Below are 24,472 nucleotides of genomic sequence, written 5' to 3'. Positions count from 1 at the left end.
CTGTGTTCATCATCGGGATTGTTAGCTGATGTCTACCCGCTGCTTCCGTGCACTACAGCCTCCAGCCTACAACTCGCCTGTGTTCATCATCGTGACAAGTTAGCTGATTCCTATCCGCTGCTCCTGTGCACTGCAGTCTCTTCTCAGCTCTCCTGTGTTTCCTCGAGACTGCTGCTCTCATTGCCATTTGCTACTCTCCGTGATCAACAGCTCCTGGTCTACTCTGCTCTCCCGTGTTCCATCGCTTCTGACAACTATTGGTTGCTACTGGTTACCTCCGTGTACCGCAGAGCCCTGCTGCTGCTGACCGCGCTATCATCCATCTACTGCTGATCCGCTCTCCACGCCTTCACGTGTCCCGCAGGTCTACCCTCCTTTCTGCATTGGATTTATATCTCATCTACTACTCCTCTGCTGGATCATCTCCACTCTCCTGGGTCCTGCGTGAGTCCAGTTCCACGTGTTATTGATTCCTGTGGATTCGTGTCCCTGTTGGTCTACTTATCTGTGCGCTGCACCTACTGACCGCTGCCTCAGGTATCCTGGGACTTCTCATCCAGCCGGCCTCCTGCCGCTCAGGTATCCCTGCACTCCTATCTGACTGCCTGCTTCTGAACCACGGTATGCATACTTCTCATTGACTGTGCTGGTGTATTGCATATCTTGCTGGACTGTGTTGGTTCTCCTCTGGAGTCTGCTATCCGCTGAGTCTATTGCCATCATTGACTGTGTTAACTTGTGCTGGACTACTTCAAGAGACTTCCTATATTTGCAGACCTGTTCAGTCATTTATATATATATTGTGCATGTTACTGTGGATCGTATATAAGGTGCCTGTGTATATCCTGTGTTGCAGTCTCTCCCCGTGCACCTCCTCACATATATATTCAGTGGTACAACTTGCTGGCAGCAGACCACTGATCCCTGTTTCCAGTATCACCTGTTCCAGTATCCTCTCACATAGCAGTGGTACAACTTGCTATCGCAGACCACTGACTCCCCGGATACCTCCACTTGGATTCCACTCCTTCACTCAGACAGCGGTACCACTTGCTATCCGCAGACCGCTGACTCTCATCACCTCCTCGTTTCTGTTGGACATTCCTCCTCACTATAGCAGTGGTACAACTTGCTACCGCAGACCACTGACTACCTTCACGTGTCCTTGTCCTACAGTTCCTCGTGTACTATTACCTCCATATTACCAGTGCTGCTAGTCATAGACTTTCCTGAGCATCTCATCATCTGCTGTTTCCTGGTCCGTGATCACCCAGCTACCAGAGTACCCTATTACCATCTATATTGCTCTGGTAAGCCTACCACCTGGTGATCCCTGGGTAAAGACTCCTAGTGCCCGTGACAAGTAGCCTATATAATTAGTTGTTCTAAAAATATTGTTCCTCCTATATCACTATTTCACCATGAATTGATTAGCTGTATTCCAATGAATATTGGTTCGGCTGACAAAAATGGCAGTGTGGTTAATTTATGAAGTGAGCGAACAGCTGTGGAAAATCCGCTTTGGTTCTGCCATGTGCCTCGTTCTGCTTATGTGCGCCTAGATTGTCTGCCAAAGTGCATAGAGTTGTACAGCAGGGTGGCGGTGTTAGTGGAGTAACTGAAGTTTGCATCAAGCGATGGAAGAAACTGGGGGTAAGTGAGGATAATCCTTGGAAAGTATGAACTAGACACCAGCACGGTTAGCGTTGCAGAACAGTGAAAAATTGAGATTTCATTTTGTGTAGTATTGATTATCGAAACAAGATAAAGAGATGGAGAGTGCACTATTTCAAGGGTAGCTGAGTGGAAGGGGACAGAGACATTTTCACTTTATAAAAGGAGTAAATTTTTTAATTAGCTCATAGCTGGAAAAGATCAAGGGGTATATTTACTAAACTGCGGGTTTGAAAAAGTGGAGATGTTGCCTATAGCAACCAATCAGATTCTAGCTGTCATTTTGTAGAATGTACTAATAAGTGATAACTAGAATCTGATTGGTTGCCATAGGCAACATCTCGACTTTTTCAAACCTGCAGTTTAGTAAATACACCCCCAAGTTTTGTTCTAGCTTTAAATATTACCCATTTTTTTCCCTCCATGTTGCATCTAAGCAGTAAAGCATGTTTTTAGATACACTAAAAGACAACACATACAAAAGTGATAAATGTAAAATCACAGTCCAAATGTCCCCTGGCTTTCATGATTACTATAAGCCATCAATCAAACTAAGGGGTGTTTTTATTAAGGGGGTGAAAAGCCATATCTCTGGGCTTTGTTCTATACATTAAGGGGGTAGCGCTGCCAGTGGTAAGTTTTGCTGGGTCTTCCCGACGATTGTTTGTGGGAAGTCTATTTAACAAAAATCAAGGCTGTACGAGTACTAATGCAACATTTGTTCTTGGAATAAAGCATTATTTCAATTATTAATATTTTAAAAATATTTTTTATTTGACATATTTGAACAATATTTATGTTAACCCTTACCACCCCTGGCCAGTATTGCCATATGAGCTGAGTTTTGCTCAGATGCATTGACGAGATTGTAATGGTAACTTGCATCCATAGATAGAGATAGAAAATCAAGCAGTATTTAACAGAATAAATGGAATAGTTTAACATCATTAAAGGGCTATTAAAGTGGTAGGAAGGTGGACTTTCACGTAATATATTTTACCCAGTGTGGATCTAAATGATATTATTTTTCAATGCTTTTTGCATTTTTTTAACTGTTGTGTTTAAAAATGAAAAGTGAATGTGCAGAAAAGTCAGGTTTACACTATTCTCCAAATTGTAAGTGACATTGGTAAGAAAAATATCCATGTTCTGTGGCAGAATATAATTCATGCATTTTATATGGTCTGTAAAAAGTAAAAGATACGCAGACAATCACTTCTGTGTTAGAAGAACTGGACCTGAGTCATTAAGGAGAACAAAGCAAAAAAAGGAGTAAATTTGCTCTTGGACAAACCATGTTACAATGCAAGGGGAGCACATTAGTTTATTATTTTGCATGTAAGGAAATTACTTGTTGTTTATTCATGTAACACACAAATACTTAATGGCTTTAAAATTAAATTTAAAGTTGATCTAGGACATTCCCTACCCCAACTATAAATCTGTCCCCACATGTAAATTTACCTCCCCCTCCAATGCAACATGGTTTTACCAAGGTGTAAATTTGCTTTACTTTCCTTTTTATCTCAGGCCCGCTGTGTGTAATATGGTTGCAAATCAAGCAATGTATTGTACTAAATAGTTCACTGTGTATGCCCTTCATCACCTTCACCATACCTTGAATAAGATAACCAACTTATATCAAATAAAGACACGGAGACATGAATAAAGTGGCAAACTGACGTAATTTATTGGCCTAATTAAACCTGGTGGCGGAGAAAGAGCCCTGCTGATCAGCTCCAGCGATACCCAACCAAGCGTGGACATGGCAATATAGCCTTAAGTCCACCCACTTCTCTCATAACCCCACTGCTTGGCCGACCCTAACCTGGCGTCTGAGTAAACTGCACTCACCTCACTACTCACTCCCCCTCCCTCACTGAGCCGGGCGAGGCCCCTCCCCACGGAAGGGACAAGAGTTACCGATTGCCTTGTAAGGGGACAGATACCTGCGGCCAATCACGATAGAGCCGTATATATCAGCCGCTGATCACAGTGCCTTCCTCCCCCACTAAACTACCTAATAAGCCGTAACAACCAAGTTAAACAAACTATCATTCCTTAACATTAAAAAATGGCGTGGGTGGGTGGGGATTTTACCAGCCGAGTGACTCAGACAGGAAATGCAGCATACTATACAAAGACACAAGACCCTCCCCCCAACATCACTGGTCGGGTCTACAGCCCTGTTAACCCCTTTAGGTAAGTACAAGCTCGAATGCAACACTGTCACTATTTAATTGCGTTCGTCTATAGGGGACTCTCTTGTAAATTTTTAAATAACCAGCAGATGTCCCTATTGGGCTTTTAAGTATAATGTTAGTCTACAAGTCTCACCAAATGATCTGGCTGTAAGATGTATTTATATTTTAAAGATTTTTTTTAAGTAACCCTATTTACAATTGTCCTAAAGATGTTTTATTTTACTGAATGTCAGTAAATTGTACTGCTTAACAAAAATGAAAGTAGTAGCATCTAGAGGGAAAAAGGACAAAGGAGTAACCTGACTGACTGTCAGTAAATTTTGCTAACTGTTGGCAACCAGTATGTGGTTTTTCAATAGACTTGAAATGGAGGAAACTGATGCATATTTGAAGCCTCTGACATTAGAGACACCGCATTTTATAGATTATACCAGTGGTTTCCAAACTTTTGCAGTTCGCGGCACCCTTAGAGTCTCCAAATTTTTTCAAGGCACCCCTCCAAAATAATTATTGAGCAGTCCTGTTTTGGAAGTAGTTGGGTCAAAAAATTGTAATAAGTATTTAGGTCAGGACAGAAATACTTATTTAGTTGTATGCAAAAATGCCCCCTCTGCATCCAGACACTCTGCCCTCAGGCACTCTGCCCCCTCTGCATCTAGACACACTGTCCCCTCTCACACTGCCCCCTCTCACGCTGTGCCCCCTCCACTGCCCCTCTCACGCTGTGTCCCCCTCCTCTGCTCTCTGTCCCGCTCCTCTGCCCCGCTGTGCCCATCCTCTGCTCTCTGTCCCCCTCCTCTGCCCTCTGTCCCCCTCCTCAGCCCCGCTGTCACCATCCTCTGGTTTCTGTCACCATCCTCTGCCCCGCTGTCGCGATCCCTCTCACTCTGCCCCGCGCCAGGCGCCAGCAATAATAATAAAAAAAAAAGAACACAGAAACTTACCAATCCGCCGGGCGCCGGGACCCAGCAGCCTCCTCTCTCCTGCAGCTTGTTACTGACGTCGATATTCAGTGACAGCTGCAGGAGAGAGGAGGCTGCTGGGTCCTGGCGCCAGGCGGATTGGTAAGTTTCTGTGTTCTTTTTTTCTTTTTATTGCTGGCCCGCGGCACCCCAATGACAGCGCCGCGGCACCCCTGGGAGCCGCGGCGCACAGTTTGGGAACCGCCAGATTATACAGTAGTCCCTATGACTTCTGTCCTCTGATCCTTTGATTGATGTGTCTTATTAGGAAGATTTAAACTCTAACAGGTAATGCATAATCCTATGAGTCTGTTTTACTGTATACTGTATATTCCTTGTGGTGTGTCAATGCCTACATTGTATTTGTCGTTTTCTTTTCTGCAGCAAATTGATTATTTATTGAACAAGTTCAACATTACCAAGGACAAGGCACTGTCAGAGCTAAACAGTAAGTAAAACAACCGTCCTCATAAATCCACACCACCCAACATTAGTCCCTAAATCTCAAAGAAGTCTCACTCATCAACAATTGAATGAATGATATCCAGCATGTCATAAGCTTTAGTGGACTCCATGGGAACCACGATATCTATGCTGGTGGGACAATGTCACAATGAACACTCTTACAGTCAATCTATTGGTCTTTACATGTATTGCAGCATCAAGAGGCACTTTGTAAGCCAGTGCCTCCCCCCCCCCCCCTGATATTGGGTAAAGCAAAGCCATCCAAGGCTGTATTGACAGCTCATCAATCAGTTCTGTCTCTTTTAAAATACCAGTCTTGCGTTCACATTCTGAAATAGCCTTTATTACCATTGTTTTCGGACTTAGGAGTAGCTGGTAACCTTATTTAACAAGTGTTGCTTCAAAAGTATTGGATTCCACTATATTCTCTTGAGAAGTTTCTTTACATTATAGCCAGAAGTGTCAGTCCTGGAGGATTAATCAGAAGTTCCCCAGAAGTTACAAATTGGGGTACTGGATAAAGAGCAAATCTCCTTTGGCTTATCCCTCGACTTTGCTGCTTGCTACTGATCCACGACCTTTGGCCTGTCCCTGGTTCATGCCTCCAGTATTCCGGTTTTCACCATCCTGCGCTACGGTTATACTGAGAAGCTTTTACTATCCTAGGGCCTGATTCATTAAGGATCTTAACTTGAGAAACTTCTTATTTCAGTCTCCTGGACAAAACCATGTTACAATGCAAGGGGTGCAAATTAGTATTCTGTTTTGCACATAAGTTAAATACTGACTGTTATCTCATGTAGCACACAAATATCAACTTTAAATTTCAGTGTACAAATAAGCTATGAAGTATTTTTGTGTTACAAATACATGTAAATGTAGTTTACATGCATCTCTCTGAGCCAATGGGTATTCAGAGAAAGAATGGCTGCAACATAGGTAAACATAGGTTATTGTTATAAAAAGTTTAAAGTTATGTTACTGTGAAGAAACTTTTATCAATTAATTTGCATTTTCCCTTATTTTTATAATAGTCTCTATACACAATGTTAACTAATAGAACCATTTCCAATTTCAGATGTTGGGCCGTTACTGGGTGAACGTGTGCATGAGCAGCTTGGAAAAGGGGTGCGTCCGGCTTTTGATGCTGTTCTCAACATGGCTGGAGGTAAATTATACTTTAAAGGGATCCTGACCTATATTTTTTATTTTGTCTATTGTAAACTGCCTAGTTAGGATCTCTTCCTGCAAATGTCACCATTTAGGGCAATTACCTTCCCTTCTCCAGGATCTCTTTATCTTCTCCCAGAGCTCTCCTGTCAGTCTTACTGAGCGTGAGTTTACTCTTACAGTAGCTAGCAGACATGGCCTGGTTGCAAGAGACTATTGGTAACAGGGTATGAAGTAATTGGGGGCATGGCTGGGTTCAGAGAAGTCAGAAAGTATTACAGATAGAAGACACAAAGGTAGCAAACCAAACCCTTGAATTTGCTGATAGCCTGCACATAGGAATAACATAAAACTGTGTCTAGCATATACAATCCACTATTCCCCTATACTAGGCACAGTTAAGAAAATAATCATATTGAGATGACAGTCCCTTTAAATCTCTACTTCTTTGAGATGTATTTAAAGACTCTGCACAACCTTATATAAGCAGTATGACTCACACGTGAAATGCCAGTCTACTGTATCTTTATCCGTTTGTTCTTTACTGATGCTGTATATCAGTGACGTCACCCCAGTAAGCATAAGAGCCCCAGAAAATATACTGATGCTATGAATATGGCTATTTACACGGTGTCAGCACAAAGTAAACCTGTCAGCAACCATGACTTTCATACTTTGCTTTGTTTTCCTCTCATGTCAACTTGAGAATGTGAGACCGAGGACTGGGATCCCCATGTTATCCTCAAGTCAACGAATCAAACACAGATTTTAATTTTGCTGCCAAGTGGAACTGAAAGCTTGAAGCCTGGTCTTCTTTTTTTCCCCCCACTGTTCATGAGTGCGTGCGTCGGTTAGACGGTTAGCTCATGCGCTTATCAGCAGAGATCGGCCCGGTGAAGTATCTCTTGCTGCTCTGGGTGTCTCCGAGGCAGCTGAATAAAAAATCCTACTTGTTGATGCTCTTTCATCATCATCACCATTTATTTATATAGCGCCACTAATTCCACAGCGCTGTACAGAGAGCTCACTCACATCAGTCCCTGCCCCATTGATAAATAAGCCCCTATATCTTATACAACCGTCTACCTCTGCTTACAGGTAAATGGCTGGTGTTGTCAGTAATACAGTTGCTTTAAATATTTCCCTGAATGCAATAACAGAGGGCTCAAACAGATAAAGTAATCCCCTTATGCCATTTTAAGACATCAGTCTCTTCCTCGTAGTTCAACAACAACTTGAACTTTGCTCTTGTTAATTACTGTGTAGTTGCTGCCCAGCCGGCTCAAGAGCTTTTATCATAAGTGGTTCTGTATAACTAACTGTTCATATCAGTATACATAGCTCCTACTATGTAATAAAAATAAAACTGACAACTGGTTTAAAACTACTTTAATAACAAACTAACTGTCATTTATTTCTATAGTTTGTAACAGTGTTGCTTGTATTACAAAGAACTATTCTGTGTTATATAACACATTCATCCTAAGGTGCACAGCAAAGGATCATTTCATTTATAAAGCAGATACCAATATCAAAGAAAAACTCTTTAATGGAAATAAGACCACTGCATTGTTCCCAGTGCTCTGCATATGCTTGACGAACCTCTGTTTCTGTGATATTAATCATATTATTGAGGTGTTATACTGTGCTGGCAGATAATGCAGGATCTGTAGGAACAGGCCTATGTGATAAGACCTGATACAATTGTGTCACACCTGCAGGGCTCCAGCATTCATTTTCTGGTGATTTATCCCTGTTTTCTGACAATTCTTTCTGAAATAAGCTCGGCGTTACTCATCAGTGCAGCATAATGTCAGCATGTAGGAATGTCAGATCTTCTTCTACCTCAGGTGAAAACATGGACATAACTCACAAAGAATGTAGAGGAGGAATCTCTGCATTACAAAACCATTTTTTTTTATGGGGGAGAAACGTCAACACTTTGCTAAAGATTCTTAAATATTCAGTTCCTGTTCACGGAACTCTCAGACCTGCCTTTTGGTAAAATAGGTTTTGCTCTCCCCAATTTAAGATCTGATAAGCGACAGCCTTTGTTGCGAGAGGATGCAGAGATTAGTCATTTAAAGAAGTTTTAGATCCTCAGATGATTGATTGGCTTGTACATACTGTCCTGCATTTTTCTTCTAAATTCAATTGCATTTTCTTGGCAGCCTCCTTCTGGGTTTTTCAGCCAAGTCTTTATATGAGCAGGCAGAGTTGTACATATTTGTTGCCCACGAGATACTACATCAGGTCATTTTCTGGGTATAACTGGATTCAAGTTCATATCCCAAACCAGCAAAAATAAATACCCCCAACTGCCCCCACCTCTCATCATCTGGGGGATTGAATTCACTGGCACAAGTAGCTTTTCTTACTTTCGATTTTAAATGCACCAACATCAGGCAAATGGCAGAGGGGTGCCTTTAGCTGCAGTCAATGGGACTGATGCAGAATAGGACGTGCACCAATTCGTACAGGGTATCTAGCGTGAATTCATGCTCATGCCCTGAAAGTTGGCGCACACATATGGGCCTATGTATACTTGTGTGATTCTGCCACTTATGCTCGCCCAGAGAGGTGGGACGCAGAGCTGGATTAAGGGGAGAGGGTGGGGGGGGGGGGGGGGAAACGTGTCCCAGGCCCCTCTCTGTCAAGGGCTCCCCAGACCAGGTACTCTAAAAGGATGCTAGCAGGGAGACAGTACAGTATTCGCCGGTATTTAAAGCGGCAATGCCTAACCCCAATGTGTAACTGAGATGTTAAAGTCGTGGGGTTAGGCATTGCCTCTTTAAATACCGAAATATGTGTCTGGCTATGGAGAGTGACGTAATTTCAAAGTGCCGGCTTTCAGAGGAATCGGTATGCAGCGTAAGCATGCCGAGGATGTCCACTGTCATTTTCATTGTAAATCTATATTTTAGTTTTGTAGGCATTGTTTCATTCAGGTTTTTTTTTTATAGATGTAATCAGTGTCGGAATTACAGACATCGGAAAATGGTACCCCACCCTTAGGAAAGGGAGTGGGGCCTATGTTAATATAATGTGTTAGGGAAGGGAGGGGGGCCTATGTTAATATAATGTGTTAGGGAAAGGAGGCGGGGCTATGTTAATATAATGTGTGAGGGAAGGGGAGAGGGACTTAATATACTGTGTGAGGGAAAGTGGGAGTCTTAATAAAATGTTGGTAGGCTACTAATTTAGTGGTGGAGTGTGGGTTGGAGCTAGTTATTTAATGGGTGCTATTTTATTTGTGGGGTGATGGTGGGGCTATTTAATTTAATAGTGGGGCCTGATAATTTAAGGTGAGGTGACGGGACCTTTAATTTAATGCTGGGGTTCATAGGGGCTATTAGTAGAATGTGGGGCTGAGTTTGGGGAGGAGGGCTATTTATTAAATGTGAATATGAATTATTTAATGCTGGGGATGGTTGTGGGAAATGGTTATATTTATTAAACGTAAATGTTATTCATTTATTGCTGGGGCTGTTTGGAGGGAAGGAAATAGGATTACTTATTAAATAGGAGTACTATTAATTTAATTTAATACTGGGGCTGGTTGGAGTGAAATAGGTAGATGTCAGGTGCGAGTACGTGCTGATGATCATAACTTATCAGAAAGCAGGGGCATATGCTACTGGTGCAGTGATGGACACATGGTGAGGTGCATACGGTTCTGCATATGGGATGAAATACACTGCTTTTCTCTGCTCTTTTTAAGAGTGACTTACTTCTGTTTCCATCCAACTCTGGGCCTGATTCGTAAAGGAACGTAAATGCCGATTTTCTGCGTATAATCCAGAAATTTGATCTGCCCAGAACCGGACAATGCGCAATTAAACGCAGCAACGTTCAATTCATATTAGTACGCAAAGGACACTTACTATAGCTTATGATTCCTTGGAGGGGAAGGGGTGATTGCCCATAGTCAATGTTCAGTAAGGGTGTGCCAAACTCGACCACACGCTGCCACACCGGATTCCAGCTTTGGGCATCTCAAAAGTACTTGTTTTTCTGCCGTATCTCTTGCTCCAGCTACAAGGTAAGTACTGAGTACTAGTGATGGCAACTGCTATAATGTTTTTTTTTAATAAGGAGCAAATGTAAAAGTATTTTATGTTCATTAGACCTTAAGAAAATCCTAATAGAAGTATTTCATGAAAAAAATATATATTAAAAACATAGTTCTTTTTAACTGTTTTATCCTTACTTCCTATATTATTATTATTATTATTATTATTATTAACAGGTAAAATTAATTGTTTTGTTTTTTTGTGCTTTCTTTTGTGAATTGATATTCCACATTGGACGTATCCTGAGTGTCCTGTTTAGTAGAACAGAGTAGACCTACACCCGAATTCATTAGCACATGTATCTTAAGATCCACTCCTTGTCCGAGGTGGACCAAGACTTTTTTTTAGGGGGGGTGATTTAGCATAGTCACGCCCCCCCTTCAGTCTGACTGTCTAGTCCCGGTTGGCCCCACCCCTTGATCGTGATTGGTCGCGACCCCTTTGATCGGCATCTTGACATTTTAAATGTTATGCTTCTGCTGCTAGGGGGGGTGATTGCCCCGATCGCCCCACCCCCCCACCCCTCCTGGATCCACCACTGCTCCTTGTTGAATTTGGGCTTGCGTGTGCCCGAATTCTGTGCCATTTAAAACAAACGCACCTGGTGCTCATTATAAGTACCTAGATGTTAGGATTATAACCAATTGTAACATATAGCAAGGGACTTATATTTGCATGATTAGGTCTATTAAGGCTTTTTAAGTTAAAAATAAAAATGAAAAATTGCTGGTACATAGCCTTTAAACGTACCGAAAGTTGGACACCCCTTATAAGTGTTAAAATGTATTAACACAGACTGGATTCCAAGCAGCTCTTATAGTACTCTTAGTAGCTCTTTATAATACTACTACTAATATAATAACTTTTCATATAAAATGCAAGAATGCCAATTAAAAACATTGGATTTTTTTATATATATCCCAGTAGATCTATTTTTTTTAAAATAAAACTGGATACACTTGGTTTATTATACCCTGGTTTATCTGTCAGTGCGCTAATAGTAAAATGTACTTATTTGTGCCAGTTGTTTAAAACGAAGCAAATATGATAAATACATGCAGCTCGGGTACTTAATTCAGATGCATGTTGCATGTGAGGCAACGTGTTAAAGGTCCCAATCAGCATAATAATGGGTTAAAATATTACCCCCCAACCTGTCAATAAGAAGTAATATATTTACAGTTTGGTCCCACCCACTGTATTTGGACAATTCTGCATCATAATTGAAAATACATTTAAAATAAATAACAATTGATTTCAGAATGTGTTCAGTGTGCTTCTACTCACATGCCGTCTTGATACAAAGGTTTTTTTAAGTCTTACCAACGTTGCAAAGGTCTTAAAACCTCTTAGGACCAGAGGTTTTACTTTAGTGAGTACATCAGTTCTATCATTTTTCTTACACTTAAGTTGAAGTAGAACTCTAAATTAAGTTAAAGGCTAACGCCACCCAACACTATATATGTAGTTTATATATGTAGTTTTGGATGGAGCTCGATGAGTTACTATATAGATTACATACTAGTTAGTAATGAAGCTGCCACTAGTGTTGCTCTGGGCCGTCTTCCAGTTTGCCGAGTTCCGCTCAGAGGAGGTTATCTTGGTGCCTACTGAGCTCCCTGTTGAGTGACACTGCATTTGATGCCTCACAATGCTGTTGAGAGTGTGGATACTTTATGTGCGTAGGGCAACGTACACACACTTCTGTATGTGTTTCCACAAGCGTTTGTTGTGGACAAGCGACAACTTCCTGTTATGTTACTGACACGTTTTTAAAAAAAAGCAGATTGGACATATTTTTATATGCATCTAAAAGCACGTTAAACACATAAAAAAGGTATATTAAATGCATACATGAATAAAATGTGTTTCATATGTGTTTTAAAATGCAATAAATAAACGCCTCGCAACTACCAGTGTGTATGTAAGCTAAGGTTGCTGTTCATCAGCCTGATATGTTGTAGTTTCATAGTTAATTTTTACATTGGTTCAGTGTTTGTTTTGTATATCTTTTATGTTTGCTCATTACTGTTATAAAGTTGTCTGTTTTATTTCCATTTTTGTTCCTGGTTTCTTTTCTTTTTTTTTAACTTGAAGTCAAAGTGGAAAGGGCAATTAAAGGTAAACGGTTTGTTACAGTAAATTAGTCCTGTGGTGTGAAGTGTTAGTGGAATAAGCCTATCTGTGCTGTGTCTAGCCTGCGTATGCTGTTCTGTGGGTTCCTTAATTAAGAGGCGTTCAATTATAATTCTCTTCTGAATTCCACTAAAGTCACTGGGGTTTATTAACTAATAAGGTGTGAAAAGTGTAATGTACGAAACCACATAGCATTCTATTAGACATTGTGCTTTCATTGTCTAACTTGCATTAGATTGCTCAAAGCTGATTACTGAATTAAATAAAAAGATATGCAAAAATGTAAAATTATTCTTCAATGAAGCCTCAAGTCCTTTTGCAGTGATGTCCACATAAATGCAATCTCTGCACCCCTTGTAACTCGTTTAAATGTCTTGTACAGCAACACAATATACAATTCTTCCAAGTGGGCCAAAAACAAAGCATATACACGTGTCTTGCCCACCTTCAGCAAAGAACACCCCTGTCCGCCATGCCATTTTAATTGTACTATAATATAGAGCAGTGATGGGCAGCTACAACCCTTAATCTCCTAAACAGGTTACTTCCTCTTCCTAGTAATTGATGATGAAGACTTCTGAGTAATTGCTGCATAGTCTGAACTATTGATATATCAAATGTGTGGTGGAGAGATGAAATTTTTTAAGGCTAAAGCCGCTTTCATATCTCCCAACTTGACCAATTACATAATGATCTGCTTATGTTATTCCAACTTACTTTTCAGCTGTAGTAATCATTGTTGCATTATAATGAATTTTAATTATTCACCATCTTTTAATTAAGTCAGTCCAGATTGCTGCAATAGAAAAATAATTAAATACAACAGAAGCAGAATTTATTGAGTAATGTTAGTGGCACGCTGCTGCTATACGGGATTAATTTGTTCCAGTGTTTATCTGCTACTTTTGTGATCAGCAATTATAGTTCTTATCAGTGCTACAGTGACAGTATTCAGGTGTTTACTCTGCCTGCAAAGTGCAGGGAATCAGGGGTTTATACTGTCTGCGATGTGCAGGGAATCAGGAGTTTACACTGCCTGCAAAGTACAGGGAATCGGGGGGGGTTACACTGTCTAATGTGCAGGGAGTCATATGTTTCATTGTTTACACTGTCTGCAATGTGTCGGGAATCAGGTGTTTACGCTGTCTGTCAGGGGAGGGCTGGCAAATATTAGCCCGGGGGCAGCCTATTATGAACATTTTAAAGGAAAAAAAATGCAGGTGGCCTAGTGACTCAGCCCAAGGTAGCCCACTATGGGACCGGCCCGGGGGTCAGATGCCCCCTTACCCCCCAGCCCCTTCTGCCTGCAATGTGCAGGGAATCATATGTTTACACTGCCTGCAAAGTGCAGGGAATCAGGTGTTTACACTGTCTGCAATGTGCAGGGAATCAGATGTTTACACTGCCTGCAACGTGCAGCCCTGGTAATGGCTAAAGCTATTACCAGGGCTGGCGCTGGATAAACCAAAGCAGTCGTCTAAGATGCCAAAGCTTAGGGGGCTTCTAAAACACTGAGTCACTCATTCTGTGTTTTTATTTTTCCCTCTGGCGCTTCCACGCTGAACGCCTGCTGTCCATGGATTTAAATTAGACACACCCCCTTCCTCACTGGCTGACAATGGAGCAATGGGTTTGTGTTTAGCTATGTAAAAACTTACTGCCTGATCCTCATCTCTTGTCCCCTAGCCTTTCTTACCTTGTAGAGCAGGTGGGCAGAGGAGGAGGCTGACACATCTCGCTGCTGCTCCTCAGTGTCAGTCATTGGCTGAGAGGGAGCAGGAAGTGTGTGTGTGTGGGGGGTGGGTGCAGAATCTGAGAAGGGCACCAAGGTAGCACTGTGCCCGGCTGTTACACGCAGTTGCAGAAAGTTTTAGCTTGTTTTCTTAATGTGAAACATTTCTGCTTTTTTTTCAACAGTTTGTTTGCAAAAAATGAATGGGAAAAAAGACACATAAATTGTTCTATAATAAAACACAACAATGCACCATGTTCTCATATCTGATCCCTAATGGTCCAATGAGACTCCTCCTGATCTAATATTTTTCTCTTCTCCAGGTTAGACATTAGCTTGGGCTATGGAGGCGATTAGCTGCACTACTGTATCGCCCAACAGACAAGCACACATGTAGAAGGTCCCATAGGGGACAGATCTGACCTGTTTGATATGTTGTGCAGTTATATATGATACTATCACATAGCAAATCCGTTATGTAGTCCTGGCCTTATAGTGTAGTATTACAGAATATTTCTATGTGAGCTCAGGTGAATTGATCAGAGGATCAGTAATTAATCTACCTGTCTATAAACTGGTATATTTGAAACAGCTTAAAGCAAGCAGTCCCTGGGGAGGGAGGTTGAAAACACTGCTATAATCTATCATTTATTCATGTTAAATACCCATCTAAATGCTAAAGTGTTCTTTGCAAGAGTGATATTTCTACAAGTATAAATGATGAAGGAAGGACTTTTTATGATGAGATAGATTTGCTTTATAAGCATTAATTGCTGTGGTCCGGAAGCAGCAATAGATTACACTAGACTTTCCTACTCCACAATGGAGCAGTAAAGATGATGTATGTGTCTGCTCGACATTAAATGATAAACACAGATTATCTCCATAAAGCAGAATAGAAGTGACAAAGTATCCCCGAGAGAGTTCTATCACTGCAGTCCTGCAGCATCAGGAGAATATTCAGCATCATTATTCACAACTTCAGTAAGATAATAATTGGGGTTAGTTTTGAAGTCAGAAAAAAATGTGAACGTGCATCGTTGTTTTTTTCTACATTACACTTTTTGATGGGCATCCACACACAGGCTTTGGACAACATTTTATGGGATTGCAGAGATGAAGTGAAAATGTCACTTCCAGGTCCTGCTTTCTATTAGTTTTGGACCATATCGTGAATTAATAACAACATTTTTTCCCCTAAATTGTCCTCCAGCTGCGGTTTTTCCTTTATTCCAATTATTCTTGTGGGTGGTGGCGAAGTCGCCGCAGCGTCCTGCACCATAAACATGGGATCAGTAACCAGACAGAGCTGATTAGCGCACCATTACAGAGACAAAGAAGGAGATATATAATTTACAGAGGACTGACACATGCATACATTATAAACTACATGTCCTCCATAACAACTTCGGCTGCTTCTCTCAAAATAATGTTCCTTGGATATATGTTTATGTCTTATATAGGCAGGAAAGTAAGGGCAGGGGGGAGGGGAGGGCAGGGGCGGAACAATGCATAATCTTGATAGAGGACTAGCGATGAGGTCCCGGGCCCCCCTCTCTGCTCTCAATAGTGAAAATCATTGGCCTCTTTTGAGCATGCATGGTCCGGCATATGCACCCAGTGATAGAAGACACCGATTTGCTGTTTTAAGAACAGAGCGGAGGACTGGGGGTGGTGCGGGAACCTCGGGGGTGGGGTTGACCCAGGACTCTCTAGGCCCAGAAGTCCCTGCACCCAAGGGGGATGCTTTAATTACATTGGCTCACGTGTGCATGTGAATGTGCTGTCTTCCATAACATGTGCCTTAATGCACACTAGCCTGCTGACCACCATCTCCTCTGACACTCCCAGTAGCGGATCCAGTTGGGGGGGGCGATCGTTATCAGGGGCATGCTCCCTGCAGCTGCACAGTATGTGCAGGTCAGTATCGCTGTCTACACAGACAGGCAGACAGAGGAACCTGCCTGGCCACTCTGATTGTGTTGTAACACAGTAAGAGCTGACGGGCCGCATACTCTGACTGCCTGCCTGTGCAGCCGCAGGGGGCCCACTGTTAGCAGGTAAAATAGGGGGGGATGGGACCTTAATCACCCCCTTAAAAATACAATCTAGATCCGCCCCTGGACACTCCTCTTGTGGCCCAAAGGATATTGTGTTCCTTAGTGCATTATTGATTTTCTGTTGTACAACTACATTTTAAGGCATCTTGTCATCAATGGTGTTAGGTAATTCTTGGCCTTGGGGATACCTGTAGATGGCCGTGGTACAGAATTACACACATGTTCATATAAACTAACTGTTATGGGGAGGGAAGCAGAGGCATTACCACTTGAGCCAGCAGTCATGTCCTCATACAGGATAATTATACAAGTAAAGGCCAATGAGCCCTGTAATTTCCTCTCTTCCGGCAATCATCTCCGAGAGCTGCCTAGCAGACAATGCCTTCCTGCCCCTTTTCTATCTCTCCCCTTCTAGTTATGACTACATTGAGTAGAATATGGGTAGATGAACAACAGTTTGAGTCGCCCAAGTTGCCTGTGATTGCTTATATCTGCAGGCATTGTAAAATGTTTATATGCCAAAGAACTGAATGGTCAGACAGACCTTGTGCTTTATGGTGTTTTGGTGAAAGACATTTGGCTAAAACATTTCTTTTATTGGCTATTGCAACATTTTACCACCAACAACAATCATTCAGGTTCTGTTTTTTCTATCTTTTTTAATATGTATGTTTGTATTCCCAGCAATCAAGGAGACTAAAGAAGCTTTAGAGAATGTCAGTGTATCTGTGGAAGTCCTTCAAGAGGCAATGGACAGGCTGAACGCAAACCTCACAGATGCCAAGTTACAGTTAAACAGCACGCTGACTGACCCAGCTTGTTTCACCAATGTAGCATTAACTCACTGCATCAAGATCAAGAATTCACTGTCTCAGCTGAAGGTCAATGCAAACTTCAGTTCGGTAAGAGAGAGAAAAATCCACAGAATTAATGAACCTCATAAATGGAATTTGAATGAAAGTGCGGAGTATGCTGTCGCTATATAAATAAATGATGATAGTAATAATAAAAATAATAATGTGTATCAGGCCCAGACTGGCTGTCTGGAGATGCTGGTATTTACTAGCAGGGCTGAACTTTTTGTCTGGCTGCGACTTATTAAAATAGGTTGATTGTGTGGTGTTCGGTCACACGTTATACTAATGGGCAGCTATGTGGTCAAACTCTGTCAGTCCTGCGGCCCCATCTATACTCGGCAGCTTTGGTCAATAGTCGTAGCAGCCAATATAATGTGGTAGGAGTCAGACCAGCTGTATGACATAATATATGATGGTGGCGCCATGATCATGGCATTGATGGATGCTCCCAAGCACTATGTGGGGCTCATTTAGAGATTTACTAAAGCAGGTAGACAATGAGGGTTGGGTCCACTTGCTAAATTGTTAACCAGGATTAGGCTACACAACCTGAGCTGGTCCTCACAATAACATGGAAACACACAGCATGGGGGTCCCTTATCTTTCTGTGAACCAGGACCAGCCCGTTTAGTGCTGGACTGAAGCCGCTACAGGAGGGGCTCCGCAAAATATTGCCACTGAACATCTCTGGGGCCCTTCCCAGCACACCTGGGCGGCTGATGCCGGGGCAATAGTAAAAAATAAAGGCTCCTAAAAAACCCTCTTATACCACTTTATTAAGAATTTTTCTCTCCCATGGCATAGTGCAATGGAAATCTTAATAATCCAGTGGGAACTAAATAAATAACTGATTGCAAGGAGTACCCAGCAGTGGACGGCTGACTGTGGATGACCGCTCAGCCAATCATAGTGATAGATATATTATATATTATACTCCTTATAAACGAACTACTATTTGTTGTGATAAGAAGGAACTGTCTGCTACAGACCACTATTGAATGATCTGTGAATTAGGAGTTAAACAGTGTTTGTTTTGTTTAGTGCTAGTGCCATAATTACCTGTTTATGGTTATTATTGTTTTTAATTGTATTTTGTGTATTTTTAAAAAATAAATTTTAAATGTATTGTAGTTTGTGGCTATCAAGTGCTCCACTGATGCTATAAGGACTATCATCAACTTTTTGTGATTTTCATATATGTTTAACTGATTTTTTTGCCAGACAGAATGCAAAACATGTTTCATAATATGAAATGTTCTGGGAACTGTTGGCACTACTGGGTAATGCTGGGTATTACTTTGGATGTCCGCTTAAGAATGCTAGCCAAACATTTATGTGCGCTAGAGTTTCTTTTCAGTCCCAGCCCAGCCCTGATCTGTATACATTGTTTTATTTTATGTACCCCTAATGTGTGTCCCACAACGAAAAACCTGTATTTAAATGTAAATGTATTGTTTTCAACAGTTACCGGACACGAGCCAGCATCTTGGTAAATTAAACAATGTTCTTAAAATTGATCTCAGCAACTTGGTGCAAAAGGTAAGAGGGGCTATGCTTAGGGCTTTTTTTTATTAGTTGATTATGACATTCTGTAATATAATGTTATTTGTTTATTTCTATGCATTTTTGACTTTTTTGTTTTACTTTTTGCTATGCTATGTACTTTTTGTTTTATTTTTTTTCCCTTTTTTGCAATTGTTAAGTAGATTTCTGTAACATGAATTTGGCTTTCTATATCTATAATACTGTCAAATTATTGTGCAAAAAAATAATAGCATACCGTATACTCAGGATATGTTTCAAGCTGTATTTCTGAGCATGTTTATGGTGGATCAAGTGAGAAAACACAACATTTCGGAGCTTTGCTTACCTTTAATTTTATATATGTATGGTTACCTAATGTGGTTAAAGTGGTTAAACAATCAGTGGGAGTCTATGTTGTTATTTGAGGTTTGAGGTTTAGAGTAATTGACTTTACACAAGCACTGACATATTCATTAAATCTATTATGGCTGCAATATACTACATAGAGGACAATGACAATAGCCAGACTACACTATAGCCTCAAACCAGTTTCCAGTTTTGTAACTGGTCCCTGGTTCCACGTTTAACACTTGTCTATATTTCCTTTCGGATCATCAAGTTCTGATCCATCCCTGGCCCTTGATTCCTGCAGTAAATGAAGCACTTTGCACATTTTTGTTGCATTAATAGTAGTATAGTTGTTGATCTTATAAATAATGACATTGGATATAATATAAAAACAATTAGAACTTCTCTTTTTTTTTGTTTAATTTATCTAGGGTTATGCTGCTTTCAACAGGACTCCGGAAATGGTACATAACCAAACCAAAAATATAGAGGAAGGTGAGTATTTCTGTTTTAATGATGAAATCTTGATAAATTGATTGACAAGTTGTTAATGAAGACGCTATACAAAATGAATTGATAATAACGCCTGGTAATGTGAACCAGTGCTTTGTTATAAATTTTATGTCTCCTTTGATAATAAACGCGTTATAGACTGGCTGTCACGGGTAATATAACAAACAGCATTATACTTTTTAATATCAAATGCAAAGTAATTTGAAACTAGACTTTGAAAATAATTATGAGCCTTATATTTTGTTTATGAGCTCTAGGGTTGGGAACGCGTAAATGAAATAAGTGTATACTAGATTAATAACAGTTTGATCACTTTTACTTGCAGTAACAGTAGGAACGATATTTGCAATTACTTTTTCATGTAAACAGTTAGAGCCAGTGAAATATAAATTGTCTGCACATTACAAGCCAATAGCACCTTTGTAGTATATCAGGTAGCAATTAAAGCAGCAATATCTCAAAGATGGTATTACCGAACTTTGTTAAATAGCCTTTCCAGTGTGAAACTCGACTCATCTATACACTTAGAGGTCTATTTATGGTTAGTGGGCAGCAGTAAGTATAATTTTGTATTGTTGCATACCACAGCTATACAAAATGTACTGCTGCTGGCATGTACCATGCCAGTGCCCATTGGCAAGCCCTGGCGAAAATCCCTTCCTAACATAATAAGAAACTGCTCCACCGGCATCCTAACTCTGCTGGTGGAAGGAGGAAGTAACACCTGTGTGGCTATTGCACATACACCTAGCGATAGGACCCGGTGATTTGATCCACAGAGGCTTCTGGGACAGTGATGTGCAGCTATGGGCTCCATTAATAAGGTAAGATAATGCCATCTTGAGATGACGTTAGTTATTAAGGATGGCGGTAAAAAGCTTTTCAATACTTGTTAAATTGGGGCACATTACAGTCACCATAAAAGTCTATGGGAACTGCAAAGACCAGCGTCAATCAGGTTAAAACTTGGGAAATCTCTGATTTCTACTGCTTTAACCCCCTCGGCCATTCTCTGGAGAAAACGGCTCATCAAGGCTTAATAAATAGACCCCTAAGTCTCTAATTCGATGCCAGAAAATGTTATATATCCATTTACAACAACTGCATCAATTCCTTCATTTATGGTTCTCTTGATAGTATAAACTATATTAATGAACATATCTATGCCAGAGAGGTTCTAATCGTCTAAACAAGCTGAACCATTGCCTTTCTCAAGATCCCTATTTTAGCCCTTTGGTTACACTGTAGTTTTTAGAATCTTTCTGTAAAATCGGTATATTTAGCTGTACATGACAAACGACATGACTATATTTAGTACATGACTAACAACATGTTTTATTTTCCATTACTAACAAAAAAATCTCTTTGGACCTGTTTTTGGGATTATAACTCAGCCATTCCCTGTAAGTTGCTCTTAGATGTTATCTGTTCACAGGAGGCTGTGTACTTCTCTCATACCTACAGTACAGTCAGAACTTTCTTTCATCTAGACTGCTACCTTTGTAGTTCATGAGGTCTGGTTGACCTTACGTTGTGTCCAATTATAATATTCTGATGTCTATATATATATATATATATATATATATATATATATACATACACCTTTCTTCTCTAAGTAACATTATATCATTTATTTAAAGAATTACCAGCATATTATGCTGCATTATCAAATCATTTTGTTCTGATTTTCAGTTCTTGCCCAGTGGATATTTCCCTAAAACAGATACATACACCATGACTAACATAGTCACGAGATAATTAACCTACAAGTATGTCTTCGTATGGTGGGTGAAAACTCATATATAATACACAGATAGTACTATAGCAGCACGGTGGCGTAGTGGTTAGCACTTCTGCCTCACAGCGCTGGGGTCATGAGTTCAATTCCCGACCATGGCCTTATCTGTGTGGAGTTTGTATGTTCTCCCTGTGTTTGCGTGGGTTTCCTCCGGGTGCTCCGGTTTCCTCCCACACTCCAAAAAAAACAAACATACTGGTAGGTTAATTGGCTGCTATCAAATTGACCCTAGTCGCTCCCTCTGTTTGTCTGTGTATGAGTGTGTGTCTATATTAGGGAATTTAGACTGTAAGCTCCAATGGGGCAGGGACTGATGTGAATGAGTTCTCTGTACAGCGCTGCGGAATTAGTGGCGCTATATAAATAAATGATGATGATGATGATGATGATGATAGTTAGAACTTAACCTGGTTATGTGCTATTCTCTGTGCCACTGAAATCATCATCATCATCATCACCATTTATTTATATAGCGCCACTAATTCCGCAGCGCTGTACAGAGAACTCATTCACATCAGTCCCTGCCCCATTGGAGCTTACAGTCTATATTCCCTAACATACACACAGACAGAGAGAGAGACTAGGGTAATTTTTTTTTATAGCAGCCAATTAACCCACCAGTATGTTTTTGGAGTGTGGGAGGAAACCGGAGTACCCGGAGGAAACCCACGCAAACACAGGGAGAACATACAAACTCCACACAGACAAGGCTCAAATAAAAAATGTATTTACTGTAATAATGTATGGTGCATCGGGTATGCTTGATTAGTACAATATTCCGAAATACGTTTGTAGTACAAGCAGTCCTGTGAACACTATCTGTGTTCAGGTTTACTAGATGTGTGTAGGTCAAAGTTTAAATATTAAAGAGCATGGCGACTTCTCCTGACACACACCTCTTTCATGTCTCAACATCACAAGCAGAATATGACAGTTCTTACTTGAGTATTGACCCTAGGGGCAAAAGGGAAAAAAAATACCTTACATTTCAAAACCTGAAGTCAAGAGCTGAAGAAAAAAAAAAAATACTTATGAAATATACAGTCTGGAAGGAAAAGAAAATTCTGACTTTACACCATTAAACACCGGTGTGACAAGTGTGTATTTTGATTTGCGATTCATCTTGTGCCTTGTTTTGCCTTCCTCATGATATATTTGTGAGTTCATTTTATTTGAATGTATAAAGTAGTTTAAATGTATACCAGGAATGGGCAGCCTTTGGATCTTTAGCTTGTTGATGAACTACATCTCCCAGCACCCCCATGTTAGGTATGTAGTTCAGCTACAGCTAGGATGCCGAAAATTGTCCAGTATTGATCATAAATAATGACGTTATTTTATTCTATAATGTTTATGTAGATGTGAAGAAAATTCTGGATTCCATTGGAGCAAATATTACTCACTTTTCCAAAATGATCCCAGTACTTCATATAATGTCCAACTTCTCGTCATATCTCACTCAGAGTGAAATGTATGTCCGGGATTATTACCCTGTAGTTGAACAATATGACTTTTACAGGTATGTTCCACTTCCTAGTCTATTCCTTTTAAGGGATATATTTATGTGTAAAATAATTCCCTCATATGTACTCGTAGCATTTCAAAACATGTATATTTTAAGTTTTATAGTTTCACAGGTTTTTTTTTTTTAAGACTACAAGGAAAGTCATGAACGTTTTACCTTTCCATTTACTGAGCCTTAGGATGGCGCTATTACTGTTCCATGGACTTTGTAGCTATAACAAGGATGATCTGTTTCCAATGTAATATCAACCAAGTTGCAAGTAATAAATCATGATAACAGTGGTTCATAGATTTATGTCAGAGCTGACATTCAGAGTAAAGGTAGACAGGCTGACCACCCATCTAACTCTACTCTGTCTCTCTGTCACTTGTTCTCTCTGTCACTTGTTCTCTCTGTCACTTGTTCTCTCTGTCACTTGTTCTCTCTGTCACTTGTTCTCTCTGTCACTTGTTCTGTCTCTGTTCAGTTCCCGGGACTTCGCTGCTACATTAAAGTAACCTATTTCTGCACTCTTTCGGCAACTCTACTCAACAGTTTTGAACTTAGCGCACATGCCCGCTAATCGTGGCCCCTTCTCAGCTCCGCATAGTGCTTGCTGAGATCCGGAGCCTTTGCATTTTAGGATTGGTTATCTCCCTAATATAGCTCACTACCCTTACAACATGATTTAGGTCAGGACTTTGTCTCCATCTGACTACTGATAAGGTCAAAACTATTTTAATTGGCTTGAACTTGACACTCTACTCAGGTCCCGGACATCAGTACTCAAAGGGAATGAGTGATTGGAATAATCATTCAATTTCCCAAGATCACCCAACACGCCCTGGGTTGACAGTCTCAATTAAGCCAACAACAGGGCCCCTATCTACTAAAAAGTCGTCATGCTAAGGGGTAAATGCATAAATAAAGATATTTTGCACAGGGACAGTTTTAGAACATGATATAGGGTAATTTGCCAGGGGACAATAGTTGTAATAAATGGTGATCTATACTATCTTGTTAATAATAGATTGGCAGAATAAATCAAATGTACTCATTAAAAGAGAGAGTAATGTACTAATTCTGCTAGTGAAATATTACTCATTTTGCAGTGTTTCATAAAGAATTCCAATAGTTTGGGTTATTAAATGCAAAAATGAAATGTGACGTTATCCTGTAGCAACCAATCAGCAATTCATAGCTTTGCTCAATCTAATGTAAATTAGACAATGTAAGTAAATGTCATTCAGCGACTTCTAAATTACTTGTTTAGTAAAAGAAAAGGTTCTTTCATGTCATTCGAAATGTAAAATATCTTTATCACAGCAACTTATCAAAATATATCGCCAGGACCCCTGCCCCGGTGGTACTGACCCCGAGCAATAAGAGTTAACGTACCCCCTCACTGGGTCAGTCTTGGCTGATGGGTGCACGAGTGAGCTGGCGAGCCGG

The 24,472-nt window shown here is 40.5% G+C and overlaps 1 protein-coding gene across 14 annotated transcripts in view; it reads left to right on the top strand.

Moving 5' to 3' along the window:
- PROM1 (prominin 1) overlaps positions 1-24,472 on the top strand; it is a 176,116-nt gene that overhangs the window by 103,595 nt on the left and 48,049 nt on the right. For 10 of the 14 annotated variants that reach the window (XR_012687505.1, XR_012687512.1, XM_075194691.1 and 7 more), the window contains exons 7-13: positions 5,225-5,288; positions 6,384-6,473; positions 12,646-12,669; positions 17,161-17,378; positions 18,798-18,872; positions 19,637-19,700; positions 22,876-23,035. Coding sequence is in view for 12 of the 14 variants with exons in the window: in XM_075194691.1 (XP_075050792.1) it covers positions 5,225-5,288; positions 6,384-6,473; positions 12,646-12,669; positions 17,161-17,378; positions 18,798-18,872; positions 19,637-19,700; positions 22,876-23,035 (695 nt within the window). In the remaining 2 variants the exon portion in view is untranslated. The remainder of the gene's footprint in view (positions 1-5,224; positions 5,289-6,383; positions 6,474-12,645; positions 12,670-17,160; positions 17,379-18,797; positions 18,873-19,636; positions 19,701-22,875; positions 23,036-24,472) is intronic. The other 4 variants (XM_075194688.1, XM_075194696.1, XM_075194687.1 and 1 more) reach the window with 1 other exon arrangement.

Source organism: Mixophyes fleayi, chromosome 1 (assembly GCF_038048845.1).
Source record: "Mixophyes fleayi isolate aMixFle1 chromosome 1, aMixFle1.hap1, whole genome shotgun sequence".
NCBI classification, from domain to species: domain Eukaryota; kingdom Metazoa; phylum Chordata; class Amphibia; order Anura; family Limnodynastidae; genus Mixophyes; species Mixophyes fleayi.
Note: the sequence above shows the minus strand (reverse complement) of the source record. Positions and strands in the feature narration are given on the sequence as shown.